General features: G+C 39.6%; 8 protein-coding genes across 8 annotated transcripts; 3 read left to right on the top strand and 5 right to left on the bottom strand.

Annotated features, from left to right (window-relative positions):
* Positions 1-1911: 1911 nt before the first annotated feature.
* On the bottom strand, positions 1912-2676 carry BRETT_003587 (uncharacterized protein; the record flags this gene model as incomplete). The annotated part of the gene is made up of 1 exon (XM_041282094.1): positions 1912-2676. One exon carries the CDS (start codon positions 2674-2676, stop codon positions 1912-1914), a length of 765 nt encoding a protein of 254 aa, XP_041135933.1.
* Positions 2677-6202: 3526 nt separating this feature from the next.
* BRETT_003586 (uncharacterized protein) lies at positions 6203-10474 on the top strand (the record flags this gene model as incomplete). Its single annotated transcript, XM_041282093.1, has 1 exon — positions 6203-10474. The coding sequence occupies one exon, from the start codon at positions 6203-6205 to the stop codon at positions 10472-10474; it is 4272 nt and encodes a 1423-aa protein (XP_041135932.1).
* Positions 10475-11333: 859 nt separating this feature from the next.
* Positions 11334-12062, bottom strand: BRETT_003585 (uncharacterized protein; the record flags this gene model as incomplete). Its single annotated transcript, XM_041282092.1, has 1 exon — positions 11334-12062. One exon carries the CDS (start codon positions 12060-12062, stop codon positions 11334-11336), a length of 729 nt encoding a protein of 242 aa, XP_041135931.1.
* Positions 12063-13076: 1014 nt separating this feature from the next.
* On the top strand, positions 13077-14906 carry BRETT_003584 (uncharacterized protein; the record flags this gene model as incomplete). Its single annotated transcript, XM_041282091.1, has 1 exon — positions 13077-14906. One exon carries the CDS (start codon positions 13077-13079, stop codon positions 14904-14906), a length of 1830 nt encoding a protein of 609 aa, XP_041135930.1.
* A 394-nt stretch (positions 14907-15300) lies between these two features.
* CYC3 (holocytochrome c synthase) lies at positions 15301-15924 on the bottom strand (the record flags this gene model as incomplete). Its single annotated transcript, XM_041282090.1, has 1 exon — positions 15301-15924. One exon carries the CDS (start codon positions 15922-15924, stop codon positions 15301-15303), a length of 624 nt encoding a protein of 207 aa, XP_041135929.1.
* A 1557-nt stretch (positions 15925-17481) lies between these two features.
* Positions 17482-18447, top strand: BRETT_003582 (uncharacterized protein; the record flags this gene model as incomplete). The annotated part of the gene is made up of 1 exon (XM_041282089.1): positions 17482-18447. One exon carries the CDS (start codon positions 17482-17484, stop codon positions 18445-18447), a length of 966 nt encoding a protein of 321 aa, XP_041135928.1.
* A 201-nt stretch (positions 18448-18648) lies between these two features.
* BRETT_003581 (uncharacterized protein) lies at positions 18649-19857 on the bottom strand (the record flags this gene model as incomplete). The annotated part of the gene is made up of 1 exon (XM_041282088.1): positions 18649-19857. The coding sequence occupies one exon, from the start codon at positions 19855-19857 to the stop codon at positions 18649-18651; it is 1209 nt and encodes a 402-aa protein (XP_041135927.1).
* Positions 19858-21096: 1239 nt separating this feature from the next.
* BRETT_003580 (uncharacterized protein) lies at positions 21097-22428 on the bottom strand (the record flags this gene model as incomplete). Its single annotated transcript, XM_041282087.1, has 1 exon — positions 21097-22428. One exon carries the CDS (start codon positions 22426-22428, stop codon positions 21097-21099), a length of 1332 nt encoding a protein of 443 aa, XP_041135926.1.
* Between the last annotated feature and the right edge of the window lie 3466 nt (positions 22429-25894).

The raw sequence follows: 25894 nt of genomic DNA, 5'->3' as shown, positions 1-25894 counted from the left end.
AAAATATATTTGACATCGGAACCTTTGAAAGTTTTTTGTGGCAATCTAAAGAGTGTCAAGGTTGGACGCAATATGAAAAACGCAAACGAAAAATGAAATCCGAAAGGTGTGGTAATGTGGTCAAACTAACTATATGCCAAAATGCGCAACCAAAATAAGTATGAGTTTAGGCACAAAGAAGTCTGAATTGTTACAATGCTATGGAAAGCCTCTGTACACATTTCCATTAAACTGATCCTTTAATTATTGAAAAACTGGCAGAAGGATAAAGAATTCTGATATTTCAGCAGCTGAATCATTTACGTGGGTTTAACAGAACAGTGATCAATATACTGACAAACCACATAAAATGGGTAAAAGTTGGACATAATTCTCGATTTCGATTGTCTAAAATTACTTTATGCTAGATCTGTACGTGGGAGTAAAGAATGATTTAATGTAAAATTATTAATATCTAATTTAAAAGAGAAAGGTTTTGATTAATTGTCTGATACCATTCTTCTTCTCATGCTTTTCGACATTGATCTTCTTATTTTACTTTGCCGGTATGTTTACTCAGCTGGAAACTTAAGAGTGCCGCATCGCGTTTCAGATATTTGCGAACCAAATATTAGTGTGTGCAGCTTCCATGAGAATTATTCAACAGAATAATTCTTCACCGGAAATTCTCTTAGTACGTGGGATGCATATGTACATAATTACATTGTCCCTCTCCGTGGGATGCGCTTGATGTTTAGCTTATAGTTTAGTTCATAAGAGAGAAGATTTACTCACGTACTGAAGGATTTCGTTAACTGGATAACAGCTAAAACTTATAGAAGATTAAGTAAAATACATATTACTATCAGTTGAACATGTATAGATCCCAAAATATATCGCACACACATTTAGGGATAATCAGAGGAAGAAAAAATGAATTAATATGAGATTACGAACATGCTCGGTTTATCAATTGTAAACCTTTTGATTGTTTGTAGTAGAATTTTCTATTGTTTATAAAGAAATTTGAAGAACATAGTATCCGAATAACTTTTCTTCCTCTCTACTATTTCGAGATGCAAGTCGGAATAAATACAGGCTTGTGCGAACAATAAAAAATAGCACATATTAGAAAAATTGACAAGCGTCCTTGTTATTTCGGCCAATGCAGAAATCTTAAATTTTTTGTTGTTAGTCTTCTATTGAAAGATATTCATTTTAGGCAATGCAAAAATAGACAGCAACACACAAAAAAAATATTTGGTCGTCGATCGTAACAATCAAAAAATGCTTTTTTCCATGATGATGTACACGAACACTTGATTTATGGTAGTTACTGAACCAGGGAGGTTTCGGGCGGTTCCAAAAAAAAAAAAAAAAAAAAAAAATAGAAAATACGACCTCGTGAACTCGCATAGAATCACACGAACAACAGCATCTTCATCAGAATACCCATACATCCTTTTTATTCATTCCCAAATCTCCCCCATTCAAAGGCTTCAAATTAGACTGTGTGGTATTTTATTTGTTATGTTTCTATGGGATACAAATTGTATATAGAATGTTCCGTGGCAGCTCCTATTATTTAGGTGGTTGTTACTTTAATTGCTCTTTTAGATTTAACATTCTAATTTTTTCTTAATAGTGAATAACCATTCTGTTTGGCATCAATGAAGTTTGAACTGATAATTGAGCAATAGGCTGACCACAATAGATTTTAATGCAATATATTGCTTTATATTACTTCAAAGGAAATCCATTCAAAGGAAACATGACTTTAGCACTGATAATCTGAACTTTAATTTCTATTGCTCCCTTTAGTCAATATTTTCATTTGGTTAACGTCAAAACACATACAGACTGAAATGATATATTTCAGATAATTGGCGTAAGACTTATGATCTATAAATTAACTGGTATAATTGAATATTATCAGGGTTGAGGTAACAAGGCCTTCATAGGCGGAGGTCCCAACACAATTGGAGTAAACGTAAAAACGGATGAATTCTTGATGATTTTCATTCCAGATACGAAGGCACACTTGCCAAATGGAATATTTTTCAAGCATTTAAGTTGTGCTTTGCGTGAATGAAGATGTCTCTTAAGTTGATCTTTACGGGAAAATCGCTTTCCACAACCCCATCTTGCACCGTTGTATAATTTTCCGGCACAAACAAATTTCTTTTTAGGATTCCTATGCTGCTCCCTGATATGCCTGAGATAATCTGATTTTCGGTTGAATCTAGTGTGACATGTAGGACAAGTAAATACCTTCGAATAAATCGGAATGTCGTATGTGTGCATACGTTCCCTTTTATCATATACACTTACACCACTATATGCAGGAGAATAACAAGCATTGATCCTTTGAGGAGTATCCATCTGGGACTTTTTCATTTTTCCTCGTTGTTCTGATATTTTAGTGGGCAAAACTTGGACAAATCTTCTGTCGTACGGAAAGTAACATTCAGTAGGTGTGTTGATGATTGGATTTATGACTGATGGGAGTATTTCCTGTGCATCATCACATTCGAAAGAATGATTGAAATTCAAAGGGTAATTTTCAAAGAAAGGTTGCCCTGACCTTAATGGTATCATCTTGGTGCTTTGATTTTGATATGTTGGTCTTTTTAGCGCAAATTTCTCTTCATTTTCTATCTGATTGATCCCTTGCTGAGATGATGATGCAAAGTTCATGATTTATAATACTTATAGGTATATTCATACCTAAATATGCCGGGACAGGGTGAACGAAATTCAAATCAGGTTTGGAAGGTATATAAATATTTGAATAAGCCGCTTGTTGAATTTTCCGTTTAGAGCTAAAATAAATGTTCTCGGGCTCGTATTTTCTTTGAATTTGATTAGCTTGAAACTGGAAAGGTAACGGAGAATATATTTCTGTGTAGGTGTTAAAGGGCATGTAAATGGGTGAAGAATTTGAAGCATTAAAGGCATCCATTTGTCCTCTTTCTTCTTTATTTAGGTTGCTTTTTTGTTGACAATGTTTTGCCATGAAATAATTCATTGGGTATATCATGGTAACAAGATAGATGTAGAGTAAACAGCAAAAATGCCTAGTAATATAAATGTTGCATTTACAATTAAACAGATGACTTGGGAACAGCAGATGTTTATGCATTTTAAGATATTATTTGCAGGAGTGAACTTGTTGAAAAGCCGTACATTCAAGGTAATTAGAATACGGCTGCAAGAAACAACATTGAAAAGGAAAGGAAACACTTCTAAATTGGAAATAAAAGTCAAGAACCCATTCAAGATATAGAACAAAGGGTGGGAATCAAAGTTCAATAATAGAAATCAGATAGATGAGAGAAAAAATGGAAACGCATTGTTATTTCTATCGAAGCCTGAGTTGTTGGTATAGACTAGAAAAATGCGATGATGGAAAATTCCTTTTTTTTACGTCATCTCACAGCCATATATATATTAGCCAATGCTTTATAGCCGTACAACACATTTACTTAGCTATGATATCGATGATCATATAATCTTGGGAGAAGCATCATAATATTTTTTTTCCCATATTTGTAATGATTACTAATCTTTAGAGCAAAAGTCCACTTGGGTTTTTCCAAGGCGTCTTGTCTTAACTAAACACTGTTACTCAAATCTGTTCCCTTACTTTTATGGTACAATTTTGAAAGAGAGGATACATATATTGAATCATCAGTAAGGCAAAAATTTAAGAAAATGGAATGCTAAAAGGCAATTCGAAACTATAACATTATGTAAAGCTTTCATGGTACATTATGAATCAAGATACCTCATGTTGACTTTGAGTATTATTTACATTCTAGGAAAAATAAGCGGGTAATTTTTACACATGTTATTTGTACGAGATTCCCCATTACTCTTCCTTAATTTGTTTCATTTAATTAGTTGTTACAATGTAATGAACCGTAGAGTCATTCTTAAAATTTACACATGCCGACCGCATTCTTCTAGAAGTTTTTAATTAACTATGACAATGAAATAGAGATAGGAATGATGTATGAGGCTTGAATGACCTTTGGAAAGCATGCATCCAAATATTCAACTTTGCTCCAACAAAAGAAAAATTATCTGGCATTTGTTTTATTATTTTTTTTCTAAAAGCATATTATCGCAAACAAAGGAAATTTGGAAACAATGCAGTACGAAAAATATTCATATGCATCGAGGAAGGAAAGAAAGAATAATGTAATTTAATGATGTCAAAGAATATTCAACACGACCGGCATAAAAAGTATTATTTATTTATTATGTACGCTCGGATGTGATACGGCCAAATTCATTGGGAATTAATAATTAGCTCATGAATTGTCGAATTCTTCAAGTTTAAAACATTTCGACCGATTAGCAGGATAGATATACATTATTCGAATATCATTTCCTTTCAAATTGGTGGCATACTTTAAGCTTTAATTATTAAGAAACCCCCAAATATTTAGAGCGTTCAAATTCAAAACTATTTCCTATCACATCAAGCCGATTTAATTTACCAAAGAGACATTGGGAGAAGTTCAACATTTAATATTTACACAAATAAAGTATAACAGTGTGTCGCAGAAAACCATTATTTTACGTGATGAATAACAGCATAAGCATTACATTTATTCAATAGTACGTATGCAAATTATTTTTATTCTTTATTATTTCGATCATAATTCCTTCCAATATTACAACCAGCCTATCAATGCGGGATGTATGTTTCTATTTTTGAGGGGTCCAAAAACTATGTAAAGTTCGATACATTCTTCAGCTCCTTCTTTTAAAGGACGCGCTCGAATTTCAAGTTTTAAACAATACTGGACGGGTCAATTAAATTTTTTAAAAATACGTACCGCCATAAAGTCAAGAAGTGCCGATTATGTACATTTTTAAAAACAATCACATGGATAAATTTGCGTAATAAATAGTAACTTTTATTTTATTGACTTTATTATCCGGAAATGAAGGTATGCATTCTGTTGAATTGATTAAAACTTTTATTTAAGCAATTACGCAAGGATGAATCAGTTAACATGAGAATCATGCGTTCGGGAAAAAAAGCACATGCGATATCAAATTTAAAAACTTCTTTGCATTGTTCCCAGTCGATCTACATTGTCGGTAAATTTATGATAAATCTCATTCACAAAAACTTCTGTCCACATAAAAAAACTCGGTGCAACTCTTTACAATAGCCGGAAATATGGAATTGCTGAATAAGAGGCCGCGGTAAAATTAACTTAGGGACAAAACAACAAATCGGGGGCGGAAAATTCCTTCCTTTTCCTGTAAGTCTAGAGACAATGAAAATATTAACTTATGCGACAGGACATATATTATCTTACTAATAAAATTGTAAATTAATAGAATGCAAAGAAAATATACCAAATTCCTGCTCCAGTTGGCACCTTAGATGAAAAAAGGGCTCAAAAGTCGATGAAAGCGGTTTATCCATTTTTTTATTCATTTTGAGAAGAAATAAATGAAAAATAAGATAGATGACAAGGAATTAAAATAGCCGTAATAATAGAGTGTAATCCGACTTTTTATGATAACATATAACTATGAACTGCATAAATGCTCATTTTCCAAAATGTGATATGCTATTATTGAGAATAACTGTAAAGAAAAACAACTACTGCAATGTGGGAAATTGAGGAAAATAATTTAAGCCATTCAAGCATTCAACGCAACAACAGCAGCAACAAAGAAACAATTAAATTATTGAGAACATCTAGAAGAACAAGCACTTATACAAAATAGGAAAAGAACAAAAGGGGAGAAAGCCAAAATTATAGATAAGTTCACACATATATTTGAACATGTACATTGAACTGAAATATTGCTAGGATTCACAGTTTGTAATTTCCGACTGTGAATGGCATTTTTTGTAATACATACATATAATGGGTCTGCTGATAACTATCTTTATTTATTGTTTTCTTGTTCATTCAATGTAATGGTACATATGGCTGCGCCGCTATCATCAGAAAGCTTTATTTTAGTATCATCAATCTTCCTATGCAACATTTAATTCAAAAAAAAAAGGTTATGATTGGATCAGAACTTTCTTTTTGATTGCACATAAAAACTTCTGTTTTGGTCAGTTGTTGACATCCTATATAATGTGGGCAATTTCGGATTAAGTTACAACGCTTTTACTTTTGAACGCTATTACCACTTTCATATCAACTCAAAGTTTCTGGGATTGGCATACAATTTCTATAGAATGATGCTTTCTTTTAAAAGACAATGTATAATTGGATTGATTTTGCTTCAAACTTATTTAGGAACAGCCTTGGCGGCTACCGCCACTACAGGAGGTATCGGCTGCAATTACGGAGCTCAAGTTGGTAGTGTTAGTGGCTTTCGGGCAACATATTATTCATATCCAGATGGTGATACGGCGGCTGGAGACACAAGTGATGGAAGTGTCAGTACAATATTCTTCGAATCAAGTTATAGTGAATTCGGATTGATAGGAAGTATAACTACTGATGTTGAACCCACAGTCAGCTATAATTATGCCAAGACTTCCGATGTGGTGAGCATAGGTACTTTCAGCATTAATGCGGGACACTTTGTTTTGGAACTAGATGGATATTTTTATGCAAAAACCTCAGGTGTCTACACATTGGAGCTTGTGAATGTTGATGATTTTGCCGCCGTTTGGTTTGGTCAAGGTTTGGATTGCTGTGATTCTACATATTCAAGCGATGAAGGAAATGATGTTCCAGATTTCGCGACAGGCCGAAGTTTTTCGGAAGACGAGAATGGAGCTTCCTCTTATTCAGTTTATCTTTCTGCTGGCTCATACTATCCAATAAAGATAAGGTATGTCAATGCTCACACAAGAGGACTTCTTAATTTTATTGTGGTGGATCCATCTGGTAATAGTATTACGGAGTTCGACGATTATGTTTATCAGTTTGTCAATATAGATGGAGCATGTACAACTGTTACTGTTACTTTACCTCCTAATACGATTACCACTACGATGAATATTGACAGCCCTACAACTACTACTGTCGGTACTACATACACATCTGGAGAAAGTACTATTACGACAACAGTTGTTTTGGTTGAGGAACCACCACTTTCGACCACCACTACTCATACCGATGTTGATGCAATCACAACCACAACTGTTGCTACTACATATACATCTGGAGAAAGTACTATTACGACAACAGTTGTTTTAGTTGAGGAACCACCACTTTCGACCACCACTACTCATACCGATGTTGATGCAATCACAACTACTACTGTTGCTACTACATATACATCTGGAGAAAGTACTATTACGACAACAGTTGTTTTAGTTGAGGAACCACCACTTTCGACCACCACTACTCATACCGATGTTGATGCAATCACAACCACAACTGTTGCTACTACATATACATCTGGAGAAAGTACTATTACGACAACAGTTGTTTTAGTTGAGGAACCACCACTTTCGACCACCACTACTCATACCGATGTTGATGCAATCACAACCACAACTGTTGCTACTACATATACATCTGGAGAAAGTACTATTACGACAACAGTTGTTTTAGTTGAGGAACCACCACTTTCGACCACCACTACTACTGAAGATGTTGATGCTGTTACAACTACTACTGTCGGTACTACATACACATCTGGGGATAGTACCATCACCACTACAGTTGTCCTAGTTGAGGAACCACCACTTTCGACTACCACTACTACTGAAGATGTTGATGCTGTTACAACTACTACTGTCGGTACTACATACACATCTGGAGAAAGTACCATCACCACTACAGTTGTCCTAGTTGAGGAACCACCACTTTCGACCACCACTACTACTGAAGATGTTGATGCTGTTACAACTACTACTGTCGGTACTACATACACATCTGGGGATAGTACTATTACGACAACAGTTGTCCTAGTTGAGGAACCACCACTTTCGACCACCACTACTCATACCGATGTTGATGCAATCACAACCACAACTGTTGCTACTACATATACATCTGGAGAAAGTACTATTACGACAACAGTTGTTTTAGTTGAGGAACCACCACTTTCGACCACCACTACTCATACCGATGTTGATGCAATCACAACCACAACTGTTGCTACTACATATACATCTGGAGAAAGTACTATTACGACAACAGTTGTTTTAGTTGAGGAACCACCACTTTCGACCACCACTACTCATACCGATGTTGATGCAATCACAACCACAACTGTTGCTACTACATATACATCTGGAGAAAGTACTATTACGACAACAGTTGTTTTAGTTGAGGAACCACCACTTTCGACCACCACTACTCATACCGATGTTGATGCAATCACAACCACAACTGTTGCTACTACATATACATCTGGAGAAAGTACTATTACGACAACAGTTGTTTTAGTTGAGGAACCACCACTTTCGACCACCACTACTACTGAAGATGTTGATGCTGTTACAACTACTACTGTCGGTACTACATACACATCTGGGGATAGTACCATCACCACTACAGTTGTCCTAGTTGAGGAACCACCACTTTCGACCACCACTACTACTGAAGATGTTGATGCTGTTACAGCTACTACTGTCGGTACTACATACACATCTGGGGATAGTACTATCACCACTACAGTTGTCCTAGTTGAGGAACCACCACTTTCGACTACCACTACTACTGAAGATGTTGATGCTGTTACAGCTACTACTGTCGGTACTACATACACATCTGGGGATAGTACTATCACCACTACAGTTGTCCTAGTTGAGGAACCACCACTTTCGACTACCACTACTACTGAAGATGTTGATGCTGTTACAACTACTACTGTCGGTACTACATACACATCTGGGGATAGTAACATCACCACTACAGTTGTAGTTGTTGAGGAACCACAACTTTCGGGTACCACCACCACTTCGCATATTAATGCTACAACTACTGCTCTTACTACTACGTACACATCTGGAGACAGTACTATTACTACAACAGTTGTACCTGTTGAGGAATCACCTTTCTTTACCACCACTACTACTGAAGATATTGATGTTGCTACAACTACTACTGTCGCTAGGACTTACACTATAGCAGGAAAGGTTTTTGTTAGAAGATTTGTACTTGTGGGAATGCCATATCTTTATAAGACCGTCACTGCTACTGAAGATATCGATGCTGCTACAACAACAACTGTTGCTACCACATACACATCTGGAGACAGTACCATCACCAGTACAGTTGTGGTTGTTAAGGAACCACCACTTTCGGGTACCATCACCACTTCGCATATTAATGCTACAACTACTGCTCTTACTACTACGTACACATCTGGAGACAGTACTATTACCAGCACCATTGTTGTTGACACGGATTCACTGCTTTCGACTGTCTCTGGTACTAGTACCACCACTTCATACTTATCAGATAATAGTGCAATCACTAGCGAGGTTGAATCTACTGGGGACTCAAGTATTTTGTCAATTACTATTGCTACAGACATCAATTCCGTTACTACAGTCACTGTTGCCACAACTTACGCATCAGGTGATAACGCGGTGACCAGCAGTGTTGCGATTGTGAAGGAACCTTATCCTATTACCATTACTACTACCGCAGACATTAATACTCCAACTACTGCTACTGTTACTTGTACATATACATCATCAGGAAGAACTATTTTTGGAAGGGTTGTACTCATCGAGGAACCATCACTTCCTATAGTCACCACAACTACGGATGTTGACTTTGTGACTACTACTAACATCGAGACTACTTATACCTCTGAAGGAAAAGTCACCACTGGTGAAGTAATACTTATCGAAAAGCCGGAATTATCCATTGTCACTGTGACCACTGATGTCTCTTGCAAATCTACAACAACTAAGATTTCAACATTTACATCCAATAATGAGGTCCTTACAAGTAGTGTTATTTTTGTGGAAGAACCTTTCAGCTCAGACACTAACATAGAAACCATCTCCACAGGGTATGCAAAGTCGGAAACGTATGGATTCTATACAAATAGTTCAAGTTCAACTGTGGAAGAAAGTTCTGGGGACACAGCTGGCTGGGTCAGTACCTTGATAACTACTGATGTTAAGTGCAGTTCGACAGCCACAACTCTCAGTGTTACTACTATTAGTGGGGGAGCAGCAAACGGAGCAATGACGGAGTCGCCTGATATTGTTTCCACATCGCCTATTACGAACATTGCTGTCTCAGTAACAGAATCTGGATATACGTCAAAAGAAGAAGCTGGCACTTCATCTAAACCGCAATATCAGTCAAATGTGATTGTTTCAACCGCGGAAAAAGGAAAAGGCACATCAACACCCACATCCACATTCGAGTCCAAATACACATCAATATACATACCATCTGAATCGAAATCATCCTCTTCAGAGTATGCAATTGCATCGAGTGTTGCTATTTATGAAGGGGCTGGTACAAGGGCTGACTATGCCATCACACTTGTGATTTCAGCCCTCATTGGCTTGATTGTCTGAAATGCTCTTTACTTTCACATGTTACCGGATATAAGTTGTCTCATCCGGTTGGGACATAGTTTTTAGACTCTCTGATTTCAGAGGGATCATCGCCATTTTTAATTGATTTGAACGCATTTAAACACGCCTTGTTTTGTCTTTTATATAACTTGTGTGAAAACATAACAGAAAGTTCTTGACGTTTGTATTTTTAAGTAGACAAAATTATGTGTATCAGATTTATCGCATACTTTTTAAATAGACTTCAATCTGGGACAACACTATATTTCACAATCAACATTATTGCTTATAACAAATCTTCAATAATCTACTGAATCTACTGAATGGATCTGCTAAAACTAATCCAATCACACTTTCCTTCCTTTACTTACCAGAGTTCTTCACTTAAATTGATATTCTGTTACGGGTTAGCTTTTGGATTATGACTTCCATACTACGATCAAATCAAAAGCTGGGAAACCATACCCAAACATATATTAATAAGAGATGAACCAGAAACACTTCGTGGGACCCATTTAGAATTTTGTAAAACTGTATTTATAAATAGAATGTTGTATGGTATCTGTGCTCAATACTTTGAGTTGTACAGAACTTACAATTAAGAGGGTTGTTCAATATATAGTGTGAGTATGCAAATATATAGTGTAAGTATGTAAATATATAGTGTGAGTATGTAAATATATAGTGTGAGTATGTAAATGTATAGTGTGGGTATGCAAATATATAAATGTACAATGTAAGAATTTGTAAATGTAACAAGGAAGATACGATTTATGTTCTATCCAGAAACGTGTGCCAAAAGAAAAGTACTGGAAACACTACTATTGTTCAATCTTCAGGCGTACAAATACAGTGCTATTCATTCACTGCAATAGTTAAGCACATCAGACAAAGTTTCCGGAAGTGAATGACCTTCTCCGAAGTCATAATATAAACCGCTGTCATACCTTAGTCTGAGTCGAATAGTCTCCACACCATTCTTATCAAATATTATGATACTGTTTAAGGGGTAAACATCACCACCAAGGGGATCTAACATGCCTAACTTGCGAGAGATACGTCCGTCACTGTCTTGAACGAGCGGAAATGGTAAATCATTTAAATCGTTCCATGTGCTTGGTGTAACACCAATCCATGTGATATTCTTGGACACATTTCCCGACCTTATTACCCTGTAGAGTGTTGAGGCAAATTCATGGCTGTTCCAAGGGAAAGTAAATATTACAGTTGGCCAACTGTTATCAGTCAAGCTTAACAGACGTGTATATTTGATATCTAGTGAACCGTGCTCCATGTACCCTGCCTTCATTATCTCATTAATGATGTCATTTAGATGCAATTTTTGGAGATGGGCCTGCATTATGACAATATCAGGGATCGAAGCTCCTCCCTGTAATATTCTTTGCGATATCTGATACGTAAATGTCTGCTCATCATACTTTGTACGTCTCTTTTTCAACGCTTGAAAAGATTGCAGGGGAGATACAACTGACCGTGGTCTCTTCGACTTTGCAAACGGTGCATTGAATGTGAAAAAATCAGGGGAATCATACGGGAATGACGAGAAGACTCCTGGTGACGTTGACATAAAATGATTAAAAGTCACGAATGGACTTAATGAGAAAAATGGGCCGAGGACTGCGGGTGAATCTTGCAAATGAGAGAAAATTGCAAGCAAACTCTTAGAGAAGTACTTATAAATAAGATCTATGATTGATATTGAAAAGTTAGATCGACATGAAAATTTGTTCCGTGCTTTAACGTGTATATAAAATTTCTGTAATACGTTCTCGCCTAGAAAGCCAAAAGTCAGCAAATAATCTATTAAACAAAAAAGTAAGTACAAGCACAACTAACCAAAATACTGTTCCTTTCATACTATTTCAGTAATATCAGAATGTGTGAAAACACAAAGTGCCACACATATCACATTTAAACGCCCAAAACCGAAAATTCCGCCGAGATTTTCGACTCTCGCGATCTTCAAAAGGCCTCATGAGGAAATGCGTGTAGGACCGCGTAGAGTCTTAACACATCTAAACACCATATCTATTATGGCCCTTTGATGGTAGTCCAAAGAGCAAAAAATACAAAGCATGATAAAATGAGTTAAGTTTATTAATAAAACATGCTATTAATCTTAATCTGTTAACTGATCAACATTGCTTGCTATTGCTTATCACGAAATTCCAACCTATTGGTTTCGTGGAATCTCAAAATAGTGTCGGCCATAAATCTTGCACGAAATTAAATTATTAGTAAGAACCTCCTAATTCGTATTCTCGCAACGTTTTGGATCTTGATCAAAATACCTCAACACAATATAAGACTAAATTGCTGACCAAAATTGCTAGTAATAGAACTGTATCAATGAATTACCAAACTTGCAACCGGAAGATCAGTTTAAATCCCTAATTCTGATTTCAAGCACTGCCTTGCAATTGGGCAGCACTGCCTTACTTCAATTTTCTGAGCACGCTCGACTTTCTGCATTCTTGCTCGGGGTACAGACACATTTTCAAATTTCGTTTAATGGTTACATTCCTCATTTTCTATCATATGATTTGTAGATGCAATTAACATCTGAAGACTACTATCAAAGATGGTCACAGAACTTCCACCTATATCTGCAGTGTTTCTCTGCAAATTTGACGTTCACAGTGGCTATGACTTGCACTGGTATAAGACGAATAACGATCATCTGTATGATTTGAAAGGCGTGGAGTTTAGTTCTCTTCCATCTGGATTACACTCAGTTTCCTCGGATACAATAATGTTTGCTCGTCAGAAGGGAGACATGGATGGTGATGATCATGTCAGCAAGGACAAACTTCTTTATGGAATATCGATTTTTCATCAAAATAAGCTTGACGATCAGAAGAACGGTACAACATCAGTATCAGTGGACAGATCCTGTGTCAAAATGTACTCACTTGGTGTTTTGATTGATCCGGTGCATGTCAGTTTATTGCAGGATATGTCTGCGGATTCACCATGGAAACCACGAGTGTATTCAGCTTGTTGGCAATACCGCAAAGAACTAAGCCATCTTTTGGACGGGTTCATGCTTTGTAGCGGTTCTATTGCCGAGAAGGCATATTTTTCGAAGTTTGATGCATTCTTTGATAAACATAAATATAGGTTGGTCTATGAGCCAGAAATTGGACTGGAAGTCTCGTCTCATAATGCTAAAATCAACACTCCCAAAATGACATTTCTCACAAACCAGCCTGACCCTTCCTCACCTACAATTTCGACGGACGAACTCACATCCATAGATATGTCAATAGATGCATCCGAGTACGATACAGAAAGCCATCTGGTGTTTGGATTGGAGACAATGCTTGAGGTATTGGGTCCTCTGGTATATGAAATTTGGAAGCTCTCTCTATTAAGGAAGCGGATTCTCTTTTATATGGTGCCGGAGAATGGTAGCGTGGTTTCAATTCAAGAGGAACAGAGGACAGAAAAGTCACTACTAAAGGTTCAGGATATGTGCAAATTCATATACAGTTTATCGTTGATTTCTTCAATCCCGAAGAAGTTGAAACAACAGCTAGTGAAATCCGACGTAAAAAACATGGACGAAATCGAGTTTAACCTACCTTTTTATAATTTTTGCATCAACGATATTGATTTTGTGAAGAATATTTCAGGTGGCTTTTTGGCTTGCACAACGGACCAGATATTACTTGAGAAGCGAGATCTGTATGACTACTGTGTGCGGATACCATCAAATTTGGGCCGTGGCGGTGCTAAACCTGCCATCTTTAGCTCTCAGGATGCATCAACAAGTATACATGCGACGCATCGTGATCTGGAGGCGTTTTTGCTCGTGAAACAGTTTATAGAAGCAAGTACAGCTTTAGGAGATGCCGAAATGGACACCTCGCGTGCCAGCTTTACAAGTATGTCAAGCTTGATTACACCAGTCGTTTCCAGTGTTGGCCAGAAGCGTGCCAGTCAGACTACAGACGGTGATTCCTATTACGTTGAATTAGCTGAGAAGATTTCATTGCAAGAGATGATTTGGCAAGGCATTTCATGGTGGGCGACTGCGGGCGAGTCGTCTAAGGAAATAGATGAGAAGTACACACTGGAAAATGCGTTATTTCAGGATCTGGAGGAGGCTGATGCGACTCCTGATAAGATTGACATCATAATTTCGCTCATCGGATATTTCCAACGGAAGACCGATCGACTCTTTGTTTCTCTGATCGAGCTCATGCTGAATGAAGACAGCGATGCGTTTAATGAGCATGGAGTGGAAGGATCTTCGGCCACAGTGTGCATTCATCCGCATGATATGTTAGAAATGGGGCTGGACCCTTACAGTTCTACAGATTGTAAACTTTTGCAGGAATTAGTGCACGTGTGGTGGGGCAGAGATGCTGATGTTGGTGGGGTGTGTGCACGGATGTGCTGCTTTTAGCTGTACGGGCTGCAATACGCAACTTGAATCAATGAGAAAGCAAACAAGCCAGATGAAATAGAGACAGGCTGGATGAGATAGAGACAGACTGGATGACGTAAGCAGACGAACATTTGAACAATTTGAGTTTGACTGCTTCAATTGCAAGGGGCCAGTGGCATACTGTTTAATCTTAGTAAGCGTGTTGATGTTCTGACGCTTTTTGTATTACGGTATTACTACGGTGTTTAATGAAGAGAATATTTATAAATATAGCGGTAAAGCAAGTGTATTGGCAAGGGAAATAGAATGGGATGAAATTTATAAGGCAGAAAAATAGAGGAGGGGGAAAAACGAAAAAAAACGTAATCATGTTAGCGAGCAAATGCCCCCGGAAGCCGTAACCCCCGCGATTTCACTTTCGGCCCATCGCCTTGTCCCATATCGGCTTCCCCTGGTAAGCCCACCAATGATTGACGCGATCCACCGCATTGACAGGGTTATCCAAAGCGGGGCGCACATCCAAAACAAAAGTGGGCATCCCCGTAGATTCATCATCGGGGCCCGCATAGTAGTCTATCACATAGCGCACTTTTCTCCAGCCACCCTTTCCGTTACTCCGCAGAACGGTCCAGTCGTGCCGGTCGAATGGAGGCGTGGAGCTAAACTTATCGGGGAAATATTTTCCCAACGTCGTGAATATTTTTGCACGGGGGGACATTTTATCGGGGATTCCCGTGAAGCGCTCAAGGCGGGGCTCCACCTGGGAAACTTTGGTGTGGGGATCCTCCCATTCTAGAATTTCTCCCCAGGCGCCCTCATTAAGAAAGTTGTGGATACTCACCATACTTTCCACCGCGTCCTCCGGGACATTTCCCTTCCCTTTTCTTATCATCGCGTTAAACATTTGCTGCGGCGACGGATATTCCCACACCCCTTCCTTGCCGTCTGTGCCCTTCGGAATGGTCGACTTAGTTTTTTCCTGGGGGAGTTCGATTTTCTGTCCCGGTAATTTTTCTGAGTTCAAGTTTCTCGGCATATTGTTAAGGGGATTTATGCCATCACTATCGCACCCTTCCTTAGCCCTGTTTTTCCCCATCACGGGGCACCCCGCAAATGAATTCGGATCGAATTTAGGCTGGGCTGATATTAGTATGCTGCTCAAAGGAAAAGAGAAGACACCCGAATATTCTCACCACTGTCATTGTAAATATCTCTGAATATATTTATCAAATAATGATTTTCCATGCAAAGCACCAAACTTAAGCCACTATGATTCAAGCTAACTGGCTGATTAAGGTAGGCATCTCATTATTAATCAAACTCTCTTTATGTTTCCGTTGATTTTGCCCTTTTATACGTGTCTCAAATGTTTACATCCTCTTCAATGAATTTTTCCAGACATGTCTCCTCCATCTAACTTTTCTTTATCTTTTACTTACCTTCTTTGAATGTGCGACTGGGCACGAACCCGCTTTTTCTTCTTCATGCCTGCACTTGTGGCAACATTTCTCCTTATTTGGGACTGAATCTGCCCAAAACAAACCCATTACTGCAAAGGTCTTCACCTATTATTACTATCTTTGATATTTCTGAACCAAAATGGCGATATGTGGAAATTTATGAAGCAGAAGAAAAGAAGTGAAGATCAGAGAAGAAGAAAATTAATTTTATCGCCGTTTTTTTTTTTTTTTTTTTTTTTTTTTTTGCACCCCACACACTCTTCCTACTCATCCCGCATGATTGAAGACTGCAAATATTCAATTATCGAATGCAGCAAGCCTACTCGTATAAAGAGTTGTTATCGTTTTATATTTTAAACTTCAAGCATGTACAGTTTTATTTTATATAATGAACCGTTATTAATGAGGACTGTACAGAAATTTGATCTTCGGACATAGTTATTCTTGACAATGTATTATTATTGTTAATATAATCAGTCAGATATATGTGATATTTCTTGATTCCGATGACAGCTGAAAGATATCTAGTAACTTCACTTATTTTTTATAAAGTTGCTGTTTTATTCTTGATCCTAATCGTTTCATTTAAGAACAGTGAAACCAGTAATGAACTATATCTCTTTATTGAACATGCAACTATTGTAATCTAAATGGTGTATTGAATTGAGAAATACTAAAGCCTCACGTGCGGCATAGGAAATTTAATTTATTGTGTACTCACCCTATAATGCATAGGGGATATTGATAGGCTAATAAATGAACCATCAAGGCGGAGAAAGATAGCAAAATACAGGGAAAATCTTTTTGTTGGACTCTTTTTCAAAAGGCAGTCTATATTTTTATGTATTGAAATACAAAATAGTCAAAGGCGAGAAGATGCGTTTTCTATCTGAAAAGAGAAGAGAAGTAAAAAAAAAAGTAAAAGAATGAAGTTGAAAAATGAAGTTGAAAAATCCCCAAAAAATTCTCTTGCCATTTCTAAAATAGGGAAGTGACGCAGTTCATTCTCTCTCACCTCTAAGCTTCACTTTTTTCTTTTGAAGCAGAAATATATTTCCTCGCAGTATCGAAAGTAACTTATACTGCGATCATTAACTGTGCCAGAGGCTTCAGGATACACAATTTCCGCAAGAATGTCTGAATTCGAAGAGACTAAAGAGGCGCTTCTTGCTCGCCATAAAAAAGAGCAGCGAGATCTTGTAGCAAGAACCACAGGAATGAGGAAGCAAGCCTCGAAAAAGACACGGAAGAGGGTTCGGAAGCAGATTGAGGAGTTGGAGAAAGAATTGAAGCGGAGACAGGCCGAGGAATTGGAGAAATTCGAGGTAGAACATGGCGAAGTTGATCAGAATAGCGAGGGTGTGCAAGAAGCGACAAAAGGTGAAACAGTCACTCCTGAGATGTTGTTGGCACAGCTAGAGATTGAGGAAAAGGAGAAGCGAGAGGAGATAGCAAAGGAGGAGGCAGCAAAGAAGCAGAAACAAGATCAGCAGAAGGTGCCCCATAAACATAGAAACAGACAGAGAGAGAGGCTCGAGAGGAGAAAAGCAGAGATGAAAAAGCAGGAGGAACAAGCTCGAAAGGAGGCAGCAAACATGCCAAGTGCAAAGGAGGTGGAGGAGCAGGCGATTAAGAAGTTGTGCGAGGAACAGAATCTTGTTCCGCACGAAATCACACCGGACGGACACTGCTTGTTTGCATCTATTGCAGACCAGCTAAAAACACGCCAGAAAGTGGATATGAGCGTGAAGGAGTTACGGGCGAAGGCGGCAGACTACATTAAGGCGAACGAGGAGGTGTTCCAGCCGTTTTTGTTTGACCAGAATACGAACAGCATGCAGAATGTGGAGGAATATGCGAATAAAGTGGAAAATACTGCTCTCTGGGGTGGGGACATTGAGATTTTGGCTCTTTCGAAGATTTTCGACAGCCCTGTGAGGATTTTAATGGCTGGGCGGAAGCCGATGGTTGTGAATGAGGAGGGTCAGCAGCCAGAGTTGAAGATTGTGTACTACCAGCACAAACTTGGATTGGGTGAGCATTACAACTCGTTGCGGGATGCAGATGGCGAGGAAAAGAAGGACGAGTGGAATGAATAAGGGAGAATGAAGAAGAGGAAAAATATTAAGATGGAGATGAAGATGAAGCAGAAGAGAGACATAAATAATCTGACAGACATGAATACACAATCTAGTTTGGGAAGTTGAAATAAATAAGTAGTCAATCAACTACGCTTATCGCACAGTTACACAAATAACACAATCCGGCAGTCTAATTACACGCATATATACAAGCCAGGCCTATTTCTTCTTCTGGGCCGCCGAATGGAATGTAAGGATGTCACTGTCCTCGACCACGTAGTTTTTACCCACACGGTGTATTTTTCCCTTTGCCCGGAGCATTTTCTCCTCGAAAGGTGGCTGAAGCTCAGCCACATCCTTGTATTTGATCAGCTCAGCATTGATGAATGTATTTTCAAAATCGGTGTGTATGACTCCGGCGGCCTGCGGGCACATTGTGCCCTGGCGCACGGTCCACTGCCTGCATTCTATTGGTCCGCAGGTGAAGTAGCTGATCAAATGGAGCGCCTGGCGCATCTGCCGAATGATGCGCGGTAGCGCCGACTTCTGTGCGCTGACGGCGGCCTCCCGATCCGCAAGTTCCCACTCGTACTGTGCCGAAAATGGAATGATTGGAGATCCAGGTGCAAACTCGTCAACCCAGTCCTGAATTCCCTCAACGGAAGATTTTTCGCCGTTCAAGTACTCGTCCTTGCTCATATTGGCAAGGAAAACGGACGGCTTTGTGCTCAAGAAGTGGTGGTGGTTAAGTATATCGATCTCACTATCGGTCCAGTCGGTTTTGTTGATGATTCTCTGTCCGCCTATCAAAATATCGTATGCCTTATCTAAAGTCTCCTTTTCGTTCTCCATATCAACGTATTCCTGGCCGTTTTTGCGGCTCCGGCTCTTCATCTGCTTGGTGAGCTTCTCTTGGATGTTTTCAATGAACTCCATGTCTTTCAACAGAAGCTCATCCTGGACAATTGTAAGATCTCGCACAGGATCCACGTTTCCTTCTATATGCGTCACTTCCGGGTCCTTAAACGTCCTGACAACCTCGAAAATACCGTCCACGGCACGGATGTCCGCCAAGAATGCGTTTCCAAGACCTTTGTTGTCCGATGCGCCCCTCACAAGTCCTGCAATGTCGAATATTTTCAAAATTGACGGAATTTTGCGCTTTGACTGGTACAACTTCTGGAGGTGATCTAGCCGCTCATTGGGCACCAGAACCCGGGCTTCCTCGGGCTGTATTGTGGCAAAAGGATAGTTTGCCGGATTCCCGAGCTTGCTCCTTGTTATCGCCTGAAAGAAAGTCGATTTGCCAACATTTGCAAGGCCCACAATTCCGCTTGTAAGATTATTTCCGGGCCTACCAAAAAGTTTTCTGGATACCCCGGAGGCTTCACTGGCTGCTTTTGAGGAATAATATCGCAGTGCTAGCATTAGATGCAATTTCCGGCAAAGCTATGTGGATGAGTGGTTAATAAATGGTTGGTAAGTGGTGGATTGAAGTGGCTTTGCACTCTGTAGATAGCTCTACTTAACACCCCGCACTTATTTAATTTCGCGAAAAGTTGTCGAAGAGTAGATAATGATTTTTTGAATTTTTCACTCTTTCGCTAAATTTCGCGAACCCAGGTGATGCCTAATTAGGAAATGCATGGATGGAAACGTTAAGGATTGGAATTATTAAGGGAGGGAGTGAGGCAAAGATAAGCATGGAGGATTGATGAAGAATGTCAAACAATAATAAGATTAATGGAAAAAGATTGATGGAAAAAAATTGATGGAAAAAGATTGATGGAGAAAGGTTAATGGAAAAAGATTAATGAAAAATAAATTAATGGAGTTCTAAGTAAAACCCGTTCTATTGCTTATGTTGTCGTATAAAAAGAAGAATGACAACTATATAAGGCTGAGATATCATCCCGTGCTTAGACTAAACTTACACCAAGTTGTATACTAGAAAATGCCAAATTATAAAAGTAGTCTGGTAATACCAACCTTAACAAAGAATGAGAACTTAAGAAATAAGTATAGATGACAGGACACTGTTAAAGTTAGTGTTACCAGATTTATATAGTATTTTGTTATTTATTGTAGTATATAATAAAGAGGATGTATAATGATATACAAAAGGGAATATCTTCACTTTATATAGATGTAGTTCTCGTATTAATCAGATGACAGAACAATACCATCTTTCCTTATTTGAACTCCATTGTTTGAAAGCTTTATTATTTTGACAGGCATGAATACAAGCATTGGCAATAACTCAAACGGCCATGCATTACACATACAGATACAGAACGCACGTGATACATACGTAAGCAATGACCTAAATATAATCTGGAAACTGATACATAGCACAAAGCATAAGTAAATAATCACAAAGAAAGAAATGCCAACATGATATGATGAACGTAAATAAAGCTAAGCTATAGAAAAAAGTATCATGAGTCGTGAGAAAAAGAGCATGCAGACACCAGGCAAAGCCGGACAAGATACAAAATGATTCGAAACGCGGCATTCGTGGGTCAGCAAGAAAGTGAGGCACAACTCTAAGTCTAATGAATGTAATGTAAGTAATGGAAGAGACAAATGAAGCAGGGACTGAGATGAAAAGCACGAATAAACTCGAGAAGAGGCGGACGAAAAGATTGGAAACAGAGAGAATCTAAATCACAATCTTCTGCGCTTGGGTGCGCTGGCGGCATCTCCCGGGAAGGGCCGCAGGGGCGCCTGGCAGAGGTAAGGCGCTGGCACCGGCGCCGGCTGTGCAATCTCAACCATTTGTGGCTGAAGTTGCAACTGCGGGAGCGGGAGCGCATGCGCTGGCGTGAATGCCATCTGCGGGGTGCAGCTGTAGTTTTTGCCCTGCGCGGAGAGCGCAGTGGGCGTGGAACCCGGTGTTGGAATGGTGCAGCGGCGCAGACATGCAGAGCGCGCAGGGGCGCCCTGTGCGGAGGTGCGGCGCGGCGATGCAGGCGAGATCGGCGCAGATTTGGTGCGCGTGGGTGACGCGATCGGCGAGATTGGCAGGCTAAGATAGCGCCTGGAGTCTTGCACAGGAGAGGCACATGCGCGGAGTGGCTTGTTACCGCATGCGCTGCGGCGGCGCTCGCGCTGTTCCGTGGCGAAGGAGTCGGCCAACTCGACCAAATTGTGGATGATGGCGGCCTTGCTGGAGTAGTGGGCGCCCAGGGCGCTTTGCACATTTTGCGCAGCGTGTGCGCCCTGCGCGTGCGCGTCACGGTCGACGTACTTGTAGCGCACAGCGGAGGGCATGAAGCGCACTGAGCGCAACAGCAGCGTATCCAAGGCGCCAAAGCGGTGCTGGTAGACGTGTTTGTGGCGCAAGTTGAGCAAAGCGACATTGGTGAGCAGAATTGCGGATGCGGCAATGGCGCTGGCGCTGTAATGGTGGAAGATGGCGGTGTTGAAGTGCGCCAACTCGCAGAGAAAGAGCGCACCGTAGCGCCGCTCGATGTTGTTGGGCTCGGCCTTATTTAGAAAAAGATCAACAAAGGACTCGGTGGCCGGGTAGGAGAGATTCCAGCCAATGCAGTTGAGGATGCGTGCCTCGAGCGTAAGGAAAAGCTTCTTTTGCGCAGTGCGGTAGCCGGCGCGGCGGATGAGCGCATCGGCCAGCTTGCCCTTGGGCTTATTTTCGTTGTATTTGGAGGCAATCCACAGGCAGCAAAAGGCCACCATGCGGTATCGCGCCTTGTCTATGGCGCTGCGTGCAGCGTACAAGTCGAGGATGTGCACTGCGAGCGAAAAGGTGGCGCTCCGCCACTCGAGGCGGTTGCAAACGTCGAAAAGTGAGTTGACGCAGCACATGCGCAGTCCTGCGAAGTCCGGCTGGCAGGAGTACGCGGATTGCGAGAGCGCCATCTCGAGCCGCATCAGGTGGCCACTTATTGTGCCCTCGTAGTCCTCGAGAGCGGCCTGGTGCGCCTGGCTCTCGAAAAAGTGCCGCATGGCCACATAATCGGAGTTGTTTGTGTGCATGCTGCCGAATTGGGAGTCTTAGATGCTAGTGGCGAGCGTGTGGTTGATGCTGAGGGATGCAACGGGTACAGTCTTATTTTTTGCTTTGTTTGGTCTGCTTTGGAGTCTATGTGACATAAACCAGGCAAGGGTATATGTGAGGAGAAGTGGTGCAGGGAGGGTCGATGGGATGAAATGGGTGAGGGGTGGGATCACAGGGGATGATTGATGGAATTGGATGAGATGAATTGGATGAGATGATTGGTGGATTGGTGTGATGAACTGGAGTAGGATGAACTAGTGTGACTTGTGGCTGTGTCTTAATTTGGGTAAGTAAGTGATCAACAGAATCGCTCGCGTTGCAATTGTGTGCTTGATAGTATGATTGGTGGTATTGGTAGTATTGGTAGTATTCCAGTATTCAGTATTCCAGTATTCAGTACTCCAGTATTTCAGTAACGCAATAGCACGGTTATAAACGTACAAACAGGTATGACTATGCCCAACTAATAATCACTAGATCCAGCTTCCTATACTAGTTATGACGATGAAGTGTATCTCTGACCAATGGTAGGTGAAGGTGATATGCTATATAACCAACACTCTCTACTTGTATTCGATCGCCAGATGGTTGGTCAAGAAAAGAAAAAAGAACTCCGGGGATGATGCCAGCAACACAGACTGGGTTAGATGTGGTGATGAAAAGAATCTATGAAAAGATTTACCAAAACAAGATAAAGTTAAAGTCAAAGTAAAACGTCCGAGTTTAAAGTTGCGAAGAATCAGGATATTAAAAGATTATATATATTAAAAAAATCGTCTGTGATGTATCACACAGAATTGGAATTACGGCTACCGCCAAGATTGGAGAGGGGATCAGTGGAAGAAAAAAATGAAGGGGAATGAGAGGGAAGAGAAAAGAAAAAAAATCAAAAACAAAAAGACAAGGGAACGAAAAATCGGAAAAAGAAAAGAGAGAGGGAAACGGCCGAAAAGTAATGGTACAAGAAACACCAATAAAGAGTAAAAGCAGTGAGTGAGAGGGTGTGTTGAATAGACGAGAGAATAGGCTTTTTTTTTGGTAGAGCGAATCAAAGAGAAATCAAAAAAAATGCTTGCTGGAACCCGCATGATCAGTCGGAGAGCAAGAAAAAAAATGTAAAAGTAATAATAATAATATAATAGTGTTTGTTACGCTAATTGGTGAGGACAGGATATATTTAGATCAGGAAAAGCGACCATTGATTACTGAATAAAGGGGGGATTGTTGGAAATCGTTGAGGGTTGAAAACCTGATGACGACTGGTTATTGCCTTAGACCGACTAATGTGCTCAAAATAAACTGTGGGTCCTATTAAGTGACTGGCAAAACTGGAATCAACCATCATAATAAAATATCCTAAACTATCCTAAACTATCCTAAACAACTTCTATCAATTAACTGGCAAACTGTTGGCTACCAACCATCTGGCCTTGATCTGGCTTTTCTTACCACCGGGCCTGGAATCAAAACTATTCATGCACTATCCGGATAGCCACGACCAAACCTGCGTTGAGAAAAAATATCGGATAAAAGATATCGAAGGGCAACCGTAATAAAGCCCAGAGTTCCTAATTAGGGCATAGTGGCACACCGAACGTATGCACCCAATTTTACTATGGAGCATTGAACTCCCTCATATTACGTATTTGCGTTTGTCGTGAGATAAGAAAAAGAAAAGGCAACAAAAAAAAAATTCAATAAATAAAAAATAAGAAATGGAAATTAAATGGAAATTAAATGAAGATGGACAAGACAAGCTCAACCATACCATGGGATGGGGGACAAGAGAAGAAATGAGCAATGATTGAACAAAAGCGTTAGACAAAAGGGGGTTACGAGGGATATTTTTACACAAAACTGTTAGTTTCAAGCTTCAATGATCATTAAACCTGACTTCGTTCAAACAGATATACACAAAATGATTCCAGCCCAATCAGCCGACTCTCCTTTCTTGTTCCATCCTGTGTCTCACTCCCACTTGTTCCTTTTTTTTTCTGTGATTTTTTTTTCCTCTTGAAAAAATCCGAGCATGCGAATTCAATGAAATTCTAAAAAGAAAAAAAGAGATCATGGGACAAATTACAATCCTACCACCCTCTGTGAGGGCTAATTTCAAAAAAACGAGAACAAAGGGAAGGTAAAAAAGAAATTTGCAAAGATAAAAAAAAGCAAAAAAACCTATAATAGAACAAAGCCGGGAAGTCCAATGTACGTAATTAAGAATCTAAATAAGGAAGGAATGAAATATTTTGGCTGATTTCCCGTACAAAAAGCCCCTACCTTGCCGAATACTGCCATACTTCCGGCTTTCCATGTGCTCAGCCCATCTGAAAGTGGAGGGTCTGTAAATTTGGGCTAATTGGGATCTCAACGGTAAATGTGGAATTTTTCAGAATTGAAGCTGATTTTCCAAATTTCACACATTTATCACTTCACTAATCACTTAAGAGCCTTAGCAATCATTAATGCGCCAAGTCAGCTCATCAGGCGCTATGCACTAGCAACAGTGTGCGCTACAGCGCATATCCGGTGGCGCTCTTGCCGTCCCTCACTCTGCGCAACACCCCCTGCCTAGTCCAACTTGCTTGCGCACTATGCTATGCGTTCGGCTCCCGACATCTCCTCCTTATCTAAATCTCCTTTCTCCCCCGCCCGGCCCAATTCACCACACTTTTGTGCTGCTTTTATCCTTCTCAAATTCCTTTGTTGTTGGTTTCTTTCTTTTTTTCACTTCACTTGTTGCCAGCACAGCCTTGCATTAAAACGTTAAACATTAAATTCGACGAAAAAAAAAAAAAAAACATCTTCACCACATTTCCCCACACACAAAAGAAATCATGCAAATGGCATTAAAGAAGAATTCATAAATTGGTCTTTTGCACGATTCTTATTCTTTTTTTTATATATTTCTCCCATTTCAAACATATTATCAAGGTCCAAATCCCATATAGAAAAGATTACAAAACATCTTAAATCCCATCTTCCTTTCCCTCCTACCAGTCCCGTTCTGGCCCCAATTTTTTTCCTTGCTCTTTTTTTTTTTTTCACCACAAAATGATATATTCTTCTCCAAGATCAAGATTCGCACTGCCTTGTTTGAACTGCAAGGACAATAAAATTGAATGCCCCCGATAGATGCTGCAGTAACCATGTGTCTCATGCAGGTTAATTGAGGAAAAGAGAGGACGTAAATAATAGGCCGTAAGAAGTGAACAATAGCGGAAAAATAATACTCTTCAACCCATATTGATCTTAAATAATAATATTTTTCTAAATTTGTTAGCCTATTGTTCGCAGACCCCTACTATAAAAAAAACAATGACTGATATGATTCTTTATTCACTAGACCTTGGCGCTTTGGTGCGTATAGTACCCACTATATAATTTTGTTTTGTGTGCTTGCTCAAGATTAAGTTAGTTAAGTTTGATCTGCGAGACAGATAT

This window comes from Brettanomyces bruxellensis, chromosome 6 (genome assembly GCF_011074885.1).
Source record: "Brettanomyces bruxellensis chromosome 6, complete sequence".
Lineage (NCBI taxonomy): Eukaryota > Fungi > Ascomycota > Pichiomycetes > Pichiales > Pichiaceae > Brettanomyces > Brettanomyces bruxellensis.
The sequence above is the reverse complement of the archived record's forward strand: the minus strand, read 5'-3'. Positions and strand labels throughout refer to the sequence as shown.